This window comes from Primulina tabacum, chromosome 3 (assembly GCF_025594145.1).
Source record: "Primulina tabacum isolate GXHZ01 chromosome 3, ASM2559414v2, whole genome shotgun sequence".
In the NCBI taxonomy this organism is placed as follows: Eukaryota; Viridiplantae; Streptophyta; class Magnoliopsida; order Lamiales; family Gesneriaceae; genus Primulina; species Primulina tabacum.
In genome coordinates, this window is record NC_134552.1 from 8,536,274 (window position 1) to 8,553,486 (window position 17,213).

Consider the following 17,213-nt stretch of genomic DNA (forward strand, 5'->3'; position numbering starts at 1 on the left):
CTGACCATATACCTTATAAGACTAGATTTATCAGTGGGCTTATAAATCATACACTGTTTTATTGAAATTATAATGAGATTAAAGATTCAAACATATTTTGATAGTATCTTTTTTAAACTGCAATTTTTATCTTTTAATGTACATTTGAGTTTGATAGTATTTTATTGATTTTTTAAGAACATCTTCAATAGATCTCATTTAGTTGTTATTTAATTTTATAAAACAGTTAAAAATATTTGATATTAAAATATAAATATATCTAAAATTAAATTATATCTATAAATTAATCAACATGCATGATATATTAGTAAATTTATAGTTTGCTACTTGGTGAATTAAAATTTTATAGATATGGCTTGAAATTCCGATTACTCGGATATGCGTCATCACACACATACGCACACGTATATGTATGTGTGAGTGGAAGTATCCACACTCGATAGATTCTTCGTAAAAAGCAAGCATTGAAATCCCACTCTCTCACGAAACCAGGAAGAAAAATGGCGGAGGGCTCGTCTCGCGGCAGCCTGAAGCGTTCGTTTGTGGAAGACGATGAATACGAGAAACCCCCGTAATGAACTCCCTCCATTTTATGCGGTGTAAATATGTGCGTCAAGCCTGTGTTTTTAGATTCATAATTGAATGGTCGCGGTTCGAGTGGGGGAGTAGAAATGTTCTCTTTCTTATAGCTTTCAAAAGAATTCTCAACAATAATTTCCCTGATTTGGCGTCAGGGTTCTTTGTTTATTAGGTTTGGCAAAATCTACTCGAGGGTAAAGTGAGGTGTTTCAGCTTATGTTGTGTGAAACTTGAAATATTTTTCCGTTTCGGGGTGGCTTTTGCTGGGCCCACTGCGAGAACCTCTTCTTTGCATGGATGGATAATTGACAAATGATTTTAAGTATGATAACCTGAGTGTTGTTGGTCCTGCTCCGAAACGAGAAATTCATTGACTGGGACGCTTGATAGTAGCTATTTGATTGTTTATTTACTAGTGTAATGTTCACTGAATCTTTATTTTGATTTTCAACCATTTTTTCTCAGTTTTTTTTTCCTGGTAAATTTGGTGTGTTTTCTTGTTGGTGTTTAATTATTCAGGGAGAAAAAAGTGAGGTTTCCAAAAGATGAGAAGATTAAGCAGGGGGATTATGTGATAGATTCGGTAGATGACGATGTTTCTAGTGGAAAAGAGGCCCGTCTTGCTGCCAGAAATCGTGCAATGCGGCGAACTAAAATCAATGCTGAACTTCTTAACGATGAAAGCAATGGTCTGGTCCCTGACATAAGAAAAGCTGAAGTCCAATACAAGGTATGGTTTTCTATTTTTTCTTTTAATGTTATACTGAAGTATTGCAATTGGCTTTTTACTTCTTGTAGTTGCTGACTTTGTGTACTCTCTTTCAGTTGTTAAATGCTATTAGCTATTTTTATCATGCATTTACCTCCTGACTTTTTCACCTGATGATATATACCGGTCCCATACAAGATCTTCTAGATTACTTTTGGTTATCATAATTGTCATTTTCTTCTGAAATTGTGTGAATGACAGGAAGTCATTTTTGGCAGGGCAATGAAACATTTGTTGATGGAGGAATCTCAATAGAGCCTTTCAATCTGGATAAAGAGAGAGAAGATGGATACTTCGATGAAATCGGAAATTATGTTGAATACATAGATCAGAATGAGATCAAGGTAATGTCCTTAATAAAAAATTGAAACCAAAGCAGTAATCTATCATATTCGATCATCTTGTTGCTCATGGTTCTTGTGCAAATATTCGCAGGATGCATGGCTTGATAACGTTGATATTTATAAAAAATATACTGGAAAGGCTTCTACTCCAGAAAGTAATGATAATAAACCTCATGACCTTACAACAGATGAGCTCGCAGCAATAAATAGGAGAATTGTTGATGTTCTTGAGGCTGGAGAAACGTTGATCTTTTACATTCCATAATTTTATTGCTATTGACAAGTAGCAGATCATGAGACATAATTTGAACACAAGTTTACAAGTGTCGTTCCTTTCTAGATAATTTTGTAGACCACCAGACGAAGTTTTCCATGATGATGATTTATCTCTGCTTTGTAGTGAATCTCTTTTTTCTACTTTTCACTTCGTACTTTTTTCTTTTGTATTATAATACTTAAAATAGTCCCTTTCTTTCTATTTTTTTGTTTGTTTGGGGTGGGGTGGAGTTGGGGCTGGGGATTGGACTCATCTCCTGAATGTCATAGGTAGATCTACAAGGAAGTTGTCGAATATAAGTGGTACAGATTGCATGACATTGGAGATGCTTGTTTTTTATATATTTTTTGCTATATTGTTTCTTAGAATGAGAGATTTGGAATTTAGTTATGATTCATAATGTCGTGTTTGAGTTTAATTGTGTTTAAAGTTATTATTTCTTAGTCTCAATGTCAGCCATACTCTTGATAGGTTCTGCGAGGCTTGAGGAGATTAAAGGGGACCTCAACTGATAAGAAGCTGAAAATGTCTGCAGAAACTAAACAACTGTTTGATCAGCTTGCTGAAGATGCTGCTAAATTGATGGATAATGGAGATTACAGTTAATTTTGTCTTTAAATTTTCTAATAGAATATCGTAAGAAATATGCAGATGAAGATTCTGTTGTTATTCATATTTATGTGTGATTGCTGGCCCTTTTGTTTGCGCAGATGTGTATGAGGAAAAGCAAGAAAGTTTCCAGCGGGAAGCAGGTATATATTGTTGATCAACTCATTTTAATGCAAATTTCCTTGAAAGAATTCTCCTCCAAATTAGGATTTAGATGTATGTTATCTTTTTTCATAGATTTGGTTGGTTTCCAGTTATGATTGCTGTGGTATTTCGGGTTGTTATATTTCTTTAATTTTAAGAAGAGCTGTTTTATCTTAATTTTTTTATGCACGAGTTTTGAACCCCACCGATCCCTTCCCAAGAAAATATATTAAAAGAAAATCTGTGTATTCCCCTTTAGAAGATAAAAAACTGAAGTCTATAATGGCAGTTGGTAGTTAGATACATGGCAGTCCCATAGCTAGGGCTGACATACCGGTAATTAAGAAGGCTTTTTTTACTAAAATAAATTTTTTATTAATTGTTTACTAAATAATTTTTTATTAATTGTTTACTTTTCAAGTGTTATTGGCATTCATAGTGACTTCAGCTTTTTTCCAATGAAATTTGTCTATTCGTCAGCTAGATATAGCATTGACCTCTATTATATCCTGCTATCTATTTCCAGAGGGCTATGAGAAATTAGCTGCGGCAAGGAAGAATGGAGTTTCAGGAGACCTGGTCCGGGGGAAATTTGATGACCTTTTTGACATGTTTGCGAATGATGATGGAACTGCTGTTGCTGAAAATTCAGCCTCTGCAGGAAGTGCATCAGTTTCTGTTCGGTCGTTTGAGAGTATGGATTCATTTCTTGAAGCACATAGCTGAGAAACCGAGATGTATTTTGTTGCTCATTGCTAGTCTGGATTGCAGGTGGAGCCCTACAAAATGATTATATATATGATGAGTCTTCTGGGTATGTACCATTCATCCGGGCACATTAGTCGTTTGTTGATTTTCTGCTACCTGCATGATATTGCATCTTTAAAAATTGGAAAATTTTAGTTGCTTGTCAAGTTGTTAAAACATAGCTGTTTCCTTGTGCAAGCTTAAGTCGGGGCTTTATTTGAAAGGAATGCTTTAATCAATTAATGTTGGCGCTTATTATTGCTTATATGTTAGTTGGCAAACATTGCAGGTTTTATCAAATATTTTTCCCGCAATCAATTTATATATTTTCATGGGGTCCCAAGTCGAAGAAAAAGGATCAAATTGGCTTCCACGTCATTTTATTATGTATAGATGTGAGTCCCGGGGCCGGAGAGGGCGGGGGTGATCGCCGGTGCCATGAGGTTGCACGGACAATGAGCGGCTCCTGGCAGGCTTCTAGGTGGAGGGAACATGAATGAACCGATCCCACACCGGAATGAGAGAGATTCCGAGACTGTTCAATGTAAATGGACTGTACAGTTGAAGATGGCTTAAAAGATTTGATTTGTACTACTCATAACACGAAGGTGCATCTTCTTTTCGGTAGCTCATCACATAAGAACTCCAAAGTTAAGCGTGCTTGACTTGGGGCAATTTTGGGATGGGTGACCTCCTGAGAAGTTTCCTAGGGTGCGTGTGAGTGAGTACATAAGCACGCTGGAAAGACTCGTCTTGGTACAGTGAGGACAGTCGTCGAATCTGGGGCGTTTCAGTTGGTATCAGAGCCGACCTCTCAGAGTACGGTGTGGTTCGGGGACGAATCAAGCGGAATCTGGTGGGCATGTGAGTCCCGGGGCCGAAGAGGGCGGGGGTGATCGCCGGGGCCATGAGATTGCACGGACAATGAGCGGCTCCTGGCAGGCTTCTAGGTGGAGGGAACATGAATGAACCGATCTCACACCGGAATGAGAGGGATTCTGAGACTGTTCAATGTAAATGGACGGTACAGTTGAATAGGGCTTAAAAGATTTGATTTGTACTACTCATAACACGAAGGTGCATCTTCTTTTCGGTAGCTAATCACATAAGAACTCCAAAGTTAAGCGTGCTTGACTTGGGGCAATTTTGGGATGGGTGACTTCCTGGGAAGTTTCCAGGGTGCGTGTAAGTGAGGACATAAGCACGCTGGAAAGACTCGTCTTGGTACAGTGAGGACAGTCGTCGAATCTGGGGCGTTTCAATAGGTATGTTAGTCTGTCTACTCAAGTGGTGTTGGCTTGTGAAGAAACTGGAAAATATTTGCACATTCCATTTGCCAACTGCCCACATGATGTATCACGTTGCATACCATACCCATACTTTTAATCCTGGGAGTCATTAAGATTTCCTATTCTAACTTCATAATTAGTGGCTTGAAATTGTGTTCTAATATGGAGATCTTTTGTGCCTTTAGCTTTGTTATCACGGTATCTCTTACATGCAGATATTATTACAGCAGCAGTTTGGGTCATTATTATGATCCATCTTCAGGGTATTATTGCAGTGCTGTATCGGGGAAATGGTGAGGGACAATATCTCCTTTTTTTTGGCTTCTATATTGCCACTGCTTCGTGTGCTAGCTTTTTGCTGTGCTATGATGGCAGAGGCTTCAAGTGACCAGCCTTGTAATGTGCACCTACATGTCACATATTTTAAGAAGATTTTGTGTTCTATATACCGGTTTGAGTACTGTTTGGGGTGCCACGTTCCTTATCTCCACACTGTTATCTTATGTTAGTTAAATATACACAACACTCCCAAGATAACGCAGTATCATAGCTCAATATGACCTAAAATTTATCTATCAAAAAATTAAATCAAACAGTTCGGCCCGTTTTTGGTTTACCCACTTACAAATGGTATGGCCCATGCCGGAACGGCCCATTGAAGTCTAGAAATAGTATACAGTTGTGTTTCACATTTAGATTTACTATATCTAATTGGTTTAAATTAGAATGAAATATTTGAAATATCTTATGTTAAATAAGTATTTTTTCCTTCAATTTCAGTACTTTTATTTAAATTAGAATGAAATATTTGAAATATCTTATGTTAAATAAGTATTTTTTTCTTCAATTTCAGTACTTTTATTTTATATATATACATATATATTTCAAATATTTCATTCTAATGGTTCACACACGCGGTTAATGAGATCCTACCTATGTGGGCACTATTTTCACTTCATTTCAACGGATAAGATCTTGTCACACATACAATTTCAAAAAAAAAAGTGGGTCCTATATATACATGGGCAAATCTTGGTCATTCATCATATTATGGGAGTCAATGCTTATATAGGTAAGATGAAATAAACCCACACACACACGCATGCACAGTTTTGATTATGAATAAATATATATAAAAAAATTATTCAATAGAGGTTTTTATTTAACACATTCTATATTAGATATAGTGCAAATATGAAATAACACATTCTATATATATATATATATATATATAAATCCATATTATTAGTAAATTTGCAAAACCTATAACATTTTTCGAAACACACAAGACCACAAAGAAAGATATTCATATAATAACCCGTGCAAAACAAAATTTATGAATTAATTAAAATATTAAATCATTAAACGATGGCTAATTGCACAAGACCTCTATGAAAATTTTGAAAGCATAAACCCCTAAAAAATATCAATAGATTGATATGTAGTTCATTTAAAAAAAAATAAAAAAATTAAGCATATTTAATCTTATGTTGCGTTTGGATCGAAGATTTCGATTACAGTTTTTATTTTTTATAATGAAACAATTGATCATATATTAAATCTACAACTTACTAAACATTAGTAAAACAAAATATAATGAATTTCAAATGACATCATTATTCGTTGAACTTGTAATTCATTATAATTAACACAAAATATTATATAAACACGTAAGAAGTTGATTTAAAAAAATACATTTGAATGAATTTTAAATCCATGTAATTTAAATCAATCAATCTAAAAACAACTTTAAGTTACGCTTCGACAAATAAATTTGAAGTTATGAATTTCAAATTCATTGTATTACTCCAATAAATTTTTGTTGAAATACATCCATCTTTTAATTTATGTAAATGCAATAATGGATTGAAATCCATCCGATATGAATAGGTACACATTTTATTTATATAATAAAGTTGTCACGTGTGGTCCAATCATTGGCGGAAGTGGTCTTGTGTATTCGAGGACCGAGAAGTGACCTTCCTCCCGGAGGGGTAAACGGTAACGTACAAAATCTGCTCGAAGTCAAAATAAATTCATCTCTCATTCCTCCCTTCTTCGCCTCTACGCGTTTTCTCTCACTTCTCACCGCGTGCGCGCGCAAATATAAATAAGGTTCATCTGGACCACCCTGATCAACTCATCAATGGCCGAAATCGGATCGTCCTACAGTCCAAGGCACCGTTTAGGTAAGATTTGACCCAAAACCTGGCTGTTTTTTTTTTTTTTTCTCTTTTTTGGGTGAGAGTATCTAGAGTTTATAGGGTTATCACGAGCTTTGAACAAGTGGCGTGAGTTTAAGTTTTGAAGTGGAGAATGTGGGCGACAAGTGATTAGATTTATTTTTGATGATATGAAAAGGGTTTTGTGCGGTCAAATTCACGAGGATATTCTGATGTGATCCTTTGGGAATGTTTCAAAATCACATCACTGCACATTAACATGAAGGTCCAGTTCTGATGTCTGAGAACTCTCAATATTTTGTGGGAAGGTCACATGTTTGCTGAGTGACGGAGAACCAAGGGCTTGACTTTAAATTTGTGCGTTTATCATCATAGCACTGTAGTGAGAAATATCGCCTTCCAGTCAGAAATGCGCCAAATAAAACAAGCTGTTTAAATATTTCTGGTTTGCTCCATCAAAAAATTGTTTTGGTGTATTGTGGTAATTGATAGTTGGGAAGCACATGTGATTTCTTGTCTTTGATTTGCAGATGCTCAGCAGACATTGTCAGAAGCCCGACACCGGTGGCTGAGACCTGCTGAGATTTGTGAAATCCTGAGATGCTATGAAAAATATAAAGTTTCTCCACAGCCTCCAAATAAGCCAGTTAGTAAGTCTTTTTATTCATCCACAGTAAACTTTCTTTCATTTGTTGTTTATGTGAATGAAGCTATCAGAGTAGTATCTTTATAAGCATATGGATACACATTGATTCTATTTTTCTTTAAACAACAAGAAAGCTAAGAACAACCCTTATGTATTTTGAAGGGGCATAAGAAATCTTAATGGCACAGTTCACCAATAGAGAGTTCTAACATGAATTGGGAGAGCCTTCTCTCACCGCAGTAGAAAAATTATTGTTCACCGTAATCCCCAATTATCATTACTGAAGACTTTATTTTACTTTATCCCAAATTGGTTTTTCTTATCTGATGTAAGATTTTGCCGAGTGCTTCCAGATAATGTTAAGATGTGTGAAATCGATTTGATTTATCCCAGTGCTTTAAGAAGATACTTGATAACTGGTGCCAATAAATTTACTTTTCTTTTCATTATTTGTCTTCAATTGTGTAATGTGTGTGTATTTATATATAATTTTTTTTTCCAATTTTTATTGAAGAATCAATAGCCAAGCATTTATTTACCTTGATGCATGATTCTTGTCAGGCGGTTCTGTTTTTCTTTTTGATCGGAAAATATTGAGGTACTTCCGGAAGGATGGTCATAACTGGAGAAAGAAAAATGATGGGAAAACTATTAAGGAAGCCCATGAAAAATTGAAGGTAAGCGGAGATAGATGACCATTTTGTTTTAGCATACCTTGCCTATCCAGACTAGTTTGTGACCGTGTTTTGAAACACGTAGACGGTTGGTCAAGTAAATGAAAAAGCTTGGTAACTTTTCTGGATATTCCCAACTTCAGGTTGGAAGTGTTGATATGTTACACTGCTACTACGCTCATGGAGAGGATAATGAAAATTTTCAGAGGCGAAGCTATTGGTTGCTTGAGCAGTAAGTCTTAACTTCTAAATATCCCACACTAAATTTCCGTGATCTATCTGACAAACTCTGGTGGTTTTGCTTATGGCAGAGGGTTCTTGACCTTTTTCTCATAGACTGTGCAACAAATTTTGTACTTGGTTTAAAAAAAAATCCCGCTTTTTATTCAGTGAACATTTGCTCCAAAATCAATTTCAACATTTGTTTTAATCTTAACTATGAGACATTTATTACGACATCTTGATGGGTATAGTTTTAAATCCTGCAATATTTCCTAATTATTTATATTTGTTGAGAAATTGTCTCGCTATTTTTTGAAAATTATTAACTTTAAAGCTACACGAGTTCTCGCAAGCTTTATTCAATCTCGGAATAAGTGTAATAACAAAATTGCCCTTTGTAAGGGGGGGAAAGTCTTTGAAATGAATCTAGCTATGTGTATGAGATGCCATAAAACTTTAATTAGTCCCTTGGCACCTTATTTGTTTTTTCTTATAGTGAATTTTTGTCTCTTCTGATGCTGATATATATTTTTCTTTTCTTTTTTTAATTTTAGTTTGATGCTAGTGTAAGACACACCTAGTCCTTTCAAATGGTGTGAAAATTTTAAACATCTCCGAAGCATTTGTTAATGCTTTACACGTTTTTTGCCGGTGCAGGGATCTCATGCACATAGTTTTTGTTCATTATCTGGAAGTTAAGGTCAGGCTCTATTTGCTTCTTATTTTATAGTGTTTAAGCAGTATTGTATTCCATCTTAAGTGCTTTCCTCAAATACTATATGGTCAACAATTTGCAAACACTTCACATCCATCTACTCTTTTATTTTCAATGTGTGTCATTTCTACCAAACATCCCCACCTCATGTGGCATATTAGATTATACGTTTGGTCATTCTTCTGTGCTCAATTTGCTCTATGCTTATGGCCACCAATTACCAGAGAAGAAGCTTTCAAAAAACTTAGTGCAGCTTCCTTTTGTGAGATAATTCCTGTAACTGCAGAGCAGACTTGATCCAGAGAACAACACTGCATCACATCCTTTTTACCTTCATCTTGACAACTTATAGAAAATAGTAGTACGATGTTGAACAAAGTGACGTTATAAAACGAAATTCACAAGGCAGCCACTCAAAAAAGGCTGAAACTCCTATTTAATGGGGGTGAACCTGGTAGGAATCAATGTCTAAATAAAACACAACATTTATATCAAAATTTGTCACGATTTGGTAATATCAATTGTGATTTCTGAATTTGTCATCAGGGTATAAATGAACCTAATCGAATAGAAGGCTCGAATTCGGCTCGAAAAAGATACATTCGAGTCCGATTTGAAGCTCAAAATTTTTAATATTTTTTTCTCGAATTCGGTTCGAATTTGGCTACAAAATACGCTAGTTGTTTGGGAATAAAAGCTCAAAATATATTTATTTAATATATAATTATATTACCAAAATATTAAAACTTACGAGTGGCTCGTGAACTATCGAACAAAATAATTTGGGCTCGATTTCACTTCGAAAAAAGTTCAAACGTGTTCGAGTTCGACTCGAATTCGATACTTTCGAATACAAATCAAATATTTTTTTAGTCAAATTTAAAAGCTCATGTTATCATAATCCTCAATGTGAAAATTACATTACCATTGAACAAATAATTTACCTCTTGAACCCCTTAACCACTACAAAGAAAGCATATGTAACTTGCATGGATTGAGATTTTAAAGGTGTAAATAATCTCCCATGAACATTTTGAACTTGATGGCTCGATATGAAGCATTTAATTCATTGAACTCTAAGATATTGTTGCCGTAAAGTTGGGTATTATATAACAGGTGGTTAATGAAATTTTGGGGCTTTCTGTCTTTTCCTTCTTCAGGGTAATAAGACGAATAGCAGCTATGTTAGAAACATAGAGACAGAGACATCCTATTCTGAAAATGGAATTTCATATCGTGGAACTAGCCCCACCAGCACTATGTCCTCAGCATATGAAGATGCTGAATCCGGTAGTTATACTGCCCCACTCTACTGTTTCCTGGGAGTCTTTTTGAATAATCACTCTTTGATTGTCATTGATATTGGTATCAACAACTGCTCATCAACTAATTGTTCTGTTTGGTTGTCATTGAGATTGATATCTACAACTGCTCATTAACTAATTGTTCCTTGTTGCTCTTATGGATCCATATGCAATATATAATCTACTACAGAGGATAATCACCAAGCAAGTTCCAGATTTCATTCATATTCAGAGTCACCATTGACAGATGACAGCCATCCTGGTTTCTCAAGCTTTAATGATCTGCTACAACATCCAGGTATCTGATTGTTTATATCATACATATTAAGCGTTTTTCATTGTCATCCATTGTCAGCAGGCCAAATGCTAAATTTGTATCAAATATTCTGTTAAAAGGAAATCAGCAATTTGCTGCCGCAAATTACAAGTTACTTTCCCAGGGGATTGGGGAGGGAGAATTTAGTGGAGGCAGTTTTATATCTGGATCTCAAACAATACCTGATTTTGCATCATGGCAACAGGTTTACGGACTCCGTATCATAGGTTTGGTGGTGTATAGCTAGTCTAACTGTTTTCATAAAGTGTGTACGAAAACAATTCCAAGTGCAGTAGTTTGATCATCACATGCTTGTTTTGGACAGGCGAAGATGTTAATGAGCAGGTATCTGGGTGTTCTCTGCCCATCCAAGCCAATTGGCAGGTACTCACTCACATACTGTGTTTTTGGACTTTGGTAAACCACCTCTAATCAAATATGTGAATAGGTAGCCATTCACCACGCACCATTACGAACTTTTTCTAAAGCATCTCTAATTGTCTCCCTGGTCTAATTCTTTTTCCTGTTCTATGGAGATTCCGGGTGGTCATGATGGCATTTGAGTGAATAATTTCTCAAACTTGAAAACAACCTCAATCTTTTTACCTAATTGACCAATCATGAACTTGGGCCCTCTTTAAGCAAGAACAGGCCTTTGAACATGCTCTCCTCTGCATCGTTAGTTAATGTGACCCCATTGCTTGCTAGTAAAATAATACACTGCTTGGACACCCTATAAATATTGTGAAAAAAAATTGTGCGTATGCATTACATTCAGTGGTCAACCCTTCAGCTTTTCATTTCTGTGTAAAGTTTCATTCTAGGTATCGTCAGTATTGAAGATGACAGTATATAACCTTAGTAATGAAGCTAACATATATGGTTCATTACTGGAAGTGTAAACACCAGTTGTCATGTGTTCCACTGATGATATTTTTTTGACCGCAACATGCATGTATTCGTTTTCATGAATTGTTTCTTATTTTACCTTTTTTTCAGCCCTCCTATGAAGACTGTTCATTTCATTTGAACAGTACAACTGTAAACCAGGATTTGATGTTGAATTTAGCTCATGTTCCTGGAAGTACTTTTTTTGAGGAGAAATCTCTTCTACCAAATCAAAAGAATGAGATGGAGCGCTCTTACACATATCCTGATGAGCATAAGGAGCAGTCTGAGCAAAGTAATCTTCAAATGCTGATTTCAGATTCTGAATATGGAAATGGAATAAACTCAAATTTGGATGATGTTGGGAGTATCCATGGAAATAATAACTACTCATTCTCGCCGAAAATCCCAATAATGAATGGATTACAGTCACAAGAAAGCTTGAAGAAAGTTGATAGCTTCTCCCGTTGGGTTGATAAAGAACTTGGAGAAGCTGATGAATTGCAATTGAAGTCAACTACTGGAAGTTCATGGAGTCTTATGGGAAGCGAGGATGACTCCAATATGCCAGGTCAATTGCAGGAATACATAGAAACACTGAACCCTTCTATTTCCCAGGATCAGCTTTTTAGCATTATTGATTTTTTGCCGAACTGGGCATATTCAAACTCAGAGACCAAGGTATTTTGTGATAGTTTTTATCCCTTACATCAATGTTAATAGCAAACTGAAAGTTTATTGACCAAGAACCGATCTCCTGCTTTTATTCACTAGAAATTATGGTTTAGACTTTTTAACTTTTTGGTTTTGATATCAGAAGGATGCTACGTCATCATTCTTTTCTGTTTTCGTTATAATTTTATTTCTCTATTTTTCAACTTTTAGTTGGAATTATTTGCTGTAAACATGTCATTTGAGGTGCATAGTTACAGTAGCACCTACTGTGTTATTAACATCTTGTTTCACTGCCAAGCAGGTTTTGGTTGCTGGAACTTTTCTCAAAAGCGAACAGGAGTTGGCAAAATACAGATGGTCGATTATGTTTGGAGAAGTGGAGGTTCCAGCGGTGGTTTTAGTAGATGGATTTCTCTCTTGCTATGCTCCGCCACACAATCCTGGACTTGTTCCTTTCTATATAACTTCTTCAAACAGGTTGTCTTGTAGTGAAATAAGAGAATTTGAATTTAGGGTTGGGTCAGACCAAAATAGTGATGTCAATGAACATGATGCCACCATAATGCATCTCCAGCAACGGTTTGAGAAGTTGGTCTGCATGGGACCTGTTGAAAGCCAGGTAAATTCAGTGGAGGATGTTTTTGAAAAGCAGATTGTAGTCAAGGCTGTCATTTCTTCCATAGAGAACGAAAAGCGAATGGATGCCAAGCTGGAATCAATAAATGGCAAGTCACAGCTGAAAATGATTGGGAAACAGCTCCTTGAAAAGTCACTTAAAGAGAAATTTTATGATTGGCTTCTCCAACAAGTAATGGAAGGCAGGGGGCTAGCATTTGTTGATGAAATGGGTCAAGGTGTGTTGCATTTAGCAGCTGCTCTTGGTTTTTATTGGGCCCTTCAGCCAATTATAGTTTCAGGGGTGAGTATAGATTTTCGTGATGTGAATGGATGGACAGCACTACATTGGGCTTCATTCTATGCCAGGTAGAGTCAGTTGAATTTTTTTTTTTGGTTTGTTTGCATATTCCGGAGTAGAAACAGTCCAGTAGAGCAGAAATTTTATGTTGATTGTGACTGTTTGTACTCTGTGAAAGTGTAAAACTCATGTAGCTGGCTTTTGATGTTGCCTTTGCTTATTTATAGGAAGATTGGTTCTACCATCGAAAACAGTACAGTTCCTAATCTGTGCAAAACTTTAGTTACATGAGGTCTGAATGCTTGTACGATGAAAATTCAAAAAATTGGTGTAATTATTTCTTTGCTGAATATAAGATTGTCAGAAAATAAAATGTTTGTCAAAACAGTAATATGCTGGGTTTATCTCAGAATGATATATACTAATCGTCATTTAAAAAAAAAAATTAAATTTCTGTTTTGCTTTAATATGTTCCTGCTGTTAATAGGGAGGACACAGTTGCAGCCCTTGTTTCTTTGGGTGCATCTCCCGGAGCTCTGACAGATCCTTCTTCTGAATTTCCACTGGGTAGATCTCCTGCAGATCTGGCTGCTGCCAGTGGACACAAGGGGATTTCTGGTTTCCTAGCCGAGACTTCCTTGACTGCACACCTATCATCTCTTGGTGTGACTGATGGACAGAAAGATGGCAGTGTAAATGTTTCTGCAGTTAAAGCAATACAAACGCTTGCGGAGCGGGTGGCTGTTCCTGATTCTGAAAAGGATGTACCAGATGCACTCTCACTGAAGGATTCACTTACTGCTGTATGTAATGCTACTCAAGCAGCCTCTCGGATCCATCAAATTTACCGCATTCAATCATTTCAGAGGAAACAGCTTAACATACAGGGATCTGAAGATTTGTCTCCAGATGAAAAGGCTGTTTCCCTTGTAACAGCTAAAACAAGCAGGTTTGGTCATTCTGCTGGTGTGACAGCCAATACTGCTGCTACACGCATTCAGAAAAAGTTTCGTGGTTGGAGGATGCGAAAAGAATTTTTGCTAATAAGACAGAAAATTGTAAAAATCCAGGTGCTTTTTCTGTTCTCATTTATAGAACCAATATGTTTCAACTTCTATAATAATGTTCATATTTTCTCATGAATTCCTTTCCACAGTCTATTAAATATGACAATATTCGAGTAAATAAGGAAGCTGGTTTCAAGAGACATTGAAAAAATGAAAGTCACTGCAGAAAAGCATCTTATGTTTGTTTTCATTTTTCAGAATCAATTTCTCATCTCCCAAAATAAAAACATAATTATCATTCATTTTTATTTTCTTTTCCAAATTTTCGTTCATTTTCACATCTTCCCTTAAGACTCACCAAAATTAAACCAAACATTGTGCATGATCTTCCAGCTTTTCTGAATCTAACATAGACCCAATAGTCAAGCACAATTGAAATAATCTACTCTAAAACTGTCTCTCCTTGGTGGCACAGGCTCATGTAAGGGGGCATCAAGTGAGGAAAAAGTATAAACCTATTATATGGTCAGTGGGAATCATGGAGAAGGTGATTTTACGATGGAGACGCAAAGGGAAGGGACTGCGTGGATTCCGATCTGATGCAATGTTGAAAGAGCAGAATACACAAGCCAGCTTGCTCCATGAGGATAATTATGACTTCCTGAAGGAAGGAAGAAAGCAAGCTGAAGAAAGGACGCATAAAGCACTTTCCAGGGTGAAGTCCATGGTTCAATATCCTGAAGCACGAGCTCAATACCGTAGGTTGCTGACTTCAGCTGAAGTTTTCCGCGAAAATAAGGTATCAATATTTGTTTTTATAAACCAATGCACACCCAACTATGTCGAGGTTCCATATGTGTTTGAACCCGTTTGTTTTCCCAGCTCTTCTATTTTTAAATGTGTTTTCCATAGACTTTTGCGATCAGATATTTCTGGGAGATTGTCCAAAGCAAAAAAAAAAAAAGAGTGTTTGAAAACTCTCTTCCTATTCACAAGTTAATTAGACGGTTTTCCCAACCTTTTCATATCTAGCATCTTTAAGGCTTCGGGATGAAATCCACTTTGTTCATGATTAGAGAAGTGTGTAGAGAATTAAGAATGTTAATATGGTGTTTGAGGGAGGTAATGAGGTATTAATTATGAATAAATATTGATCGGAAATCGAGCACTGAAGAATAAAGTCTGAACCCCTACAAGCAGCTTTTCTCATGATGGCTTTTCTTTATCCCAAGGATTTCTTTACTGCATGAACCTGTTCTTTGTCTCCTTGAAAGAAGGATTTGAAAAGTCATGCCACTTGCCATTCACATGGGATTAAAATTTTGAGTATTCCTGCTGTGGCTTGGCTTGAAGTACGAAGGGGGATGAAGTGATTGTTTAGGAAGCACTTCCGATCTTTTGTTTCGAATGTTATTTCATGTTATTTCTATGCATATGTATGTTTGACGCGTGCTTAAAATTTTGTATCTTAAATAGAAGTTCGCACATATCATTCATGTATAGTGAGGGACAATAAATGAAACCAAATTATGCAACAAATTACTTAAAAGTGATACAAGGAGGTGCTTGTTTGATGCTTCTCGGAAACTTTCATTTTATTTACCTTCAGCTCTTCTATTCTCTCTAGTTTCAAATTTTTTTCATCATTTTTGTTACATATTCAATCACGGAAGACCATTTTCTGAACTCATTTCCCAATCTTCTACAGGATGCTTCAGATAGGATTCCAGACAACATCGTAGATACAATTTATCCTGAAGAGGATCTATTCGACTTGGAGACTCTGTTGGATGATGATACTTTCATGTCTCTTGCCTTCGAATGAACGAGCACATAGATTACCAACATTGCGTATGTCCGCCCATCCGCAACTGTTTTTCATTCTCTTTGTATTTATGTATAGTGTGAGGGGCACAACGGCTAACCTTGTAGCGCTCCATATCTGTTTGTTTCACGGTATTTCATTACATAACTCATGTACATAGATAAATGGTATCTCTGTTGTCGAGGACGTGTATCATTTATCTTTATACATGAAGGGGAGATGAAAAATCATTTGGAACAAGAGATTTGGACCTACTTTATTGATTGTCTGTGATGATATTTTTGTGCATATGTATTTCACTGATATTTCTGCTAGCATTTCCCTTTAGTTTGTTTTCGTCCTATATTCGTCCTGTAATCGAGATGAAATATTGGGTTTGTGTTGCAAATTCTATTATAGATAAAGTTTGATATTTTTTATTAGAACACTTTTTTTTATAACACCTGACAATCTTTTTGTTTTGATCGTCGACTACCAAAGGTACACACACTATTATTATGATATATCAAACTCTTTGGTGTTTAATATTTTGTGGCAGGTTTACTAAACATGCACGTACTAGCACTCGGATACACACAATAATAAATAAAATATAACTTTATATTTTATAATATAATCTTTTAGCTTTTCACAACCCTAATTAAAGCAAAAACAAAGAAAGTACCATAGATTAGAAAGAAATTTTGAAAAAAAATAATTTCAAAGACAATTTACCCATCTTTTCCTCTTTGAAATAAGATTGAAAAAAGTATATTTAAAAAAAATAAAAAAGATTTCACCATTGACATCCTTTCACTTAATATATATATATATATATATATATATATATATATATATATATAATGAAGACATTATAGTATTTTTTTTGTTTCGCCGAATCAATTAAAATTTAGTTACTACGTTAAATAATATAGTCGAGATAGTATGTATGTACCGTTCTAAGCATTCCCATCTATTACTATTTATAAAATTAATTAATTAATTAATGACACGGGTACTTGCAAATTGGATCAATTATAGACTTATCCAAATGCTTTTTGAAATAATTGTATTTCCCAAATTATAGTCCAACTGACATGTTATT

General features: G+C 35.6%; 2 protein-coding genes across 6 annotated transcripts; both read left to right on the top strand.

Moving 5' to 3' along the window:
- Positions 1–384: 384 nt before the first annotated feature.
- Positions 385–5,471, top strand: LOC142539933 (uncharacterized). 3 transcript variants are annotated; one of them, XR_012818995.1, is made up of 9 exons: positions 385–571; positions 1,099–1,309; positions 1,567–1,692; positions 2,441–2,570; positions 2,680–2,721; positions 3,249–3,416; positions 3,494–3,536; positions 3,759–4,734; positions 4,974–5,471. XR_012818995.1 is itself a non-coding variant. In XM_075645705.1 (8 exons), the coding sequence occupies exons 1-8, from the start codon at positions 501–503 to the stop codon at positions 5,053–5,055; spliced, it is 873 nt and encodes a 290-aa protein (XP_075501820.1). In that variant the 5' UTR covers positions 388–500; the 3' UTR covers positions 5,056–5,464. The 3 variants fall into 3 exon arrangements, 1 of the variants encoding a protein (XP_075501820.1); XR_012818996.1 differs by having other exon boundaries at positions 406–607; XM_075645705.1 differs by lacking the exon at positions 3,759–4,734 and having other exon boundaries at positions 388–571; positions 4,974–5,464.
- A 1,263-nt stretch (positions 5,472–6,734) lies between these two features.
- LOC142539934 (calmodulin-binding transcription activator 2-like) lies at positions 6,735–16,554 on the top strand. 3 transcript variants are annotated; one of them, XM_075645706.1, is made up of 14 exons: positions 6,735–6,947; positions 7,472–7,591; positions 8,149–8,264; positions 8,405–8,493; positions 9,141–9,183; positions 10,359–10,488; positions 10,693–10,800; positions 10,899–11,045; positions 11,144–11,202; positions 11,818–12,387; positions 12,683–13,365; positions 13,785–14,367; positions 14,780–15,103; positions 16,013–16,554. In XM_075645706.1, the coding sequence occupies exons 1-14, from the start codon at positions 6,905–6,907 to the stop codon at positions 16,127–16,129; spliced, it is 3,132 nt and encodes a 1,043-aa protein (XP_075501821.1). In that variant the 5' UTR covers positions 6,735–6,904; the 3' UTR covers positions 16,130–16,554. The 3 variants fall into 3 exon arrangements, with proteins under 3 accessions (XP_075501821.1, XP_075501822.1, XP_075501823.1); XM_075645708.1 differs by lacking the exon at positions 6,735–6,947 and adding an exon at positions 6,997–7,386; XM_075645707.1 differs by lacking the exon at positions 10,899–11,045.
- The last annotated feature ends 659 nt before the right edge of the window (positions 16,555–17,213 follow it).

Coding starts and splice junctions, on each gene's coding strand:
- LOC142539933 (XM_075645705.1), top strand. CDS start 501: ATGGCGGAGGGCTCGTCTCGCGGCAGCCTGAAGCGTTCGTTTGTGGAA. Junction 2,722..3,248: donor AAGTTTCCAGCGGGAAGCAG/GTATATATTGTT, acceptor ATCTATTTCCAG/AGGGCTATGAGAAATTAGCT. Junction 3,417..3,493: donor TTCTGTTCGGTCGTTTGAGA/GTATGGATTCAT, acceptor TCTGGATTGCAG/GTGGAGCCCTACAAAATGAT.
- LOC142539934 (XM_075645706.1), top strand. CDS start 6,905: ATGGCCGAAATCGGATCGTCCTACAGTCCAAGGCACCGTTTAG. Junction 10,489..10,692: donor ATATGAAGATGCTGAATCCG/GTAGTTATACTG, acceptor AATCTACTACAG/AGGATAATCACCAAGCAAGT. Junction 11,203..11,817: donor CCATCCAAGCCAATTGGCAG/GTACTCACTCAC, acceptor CCTTTTTTTCAG/CCCTCCTATGAAGACTGTTC.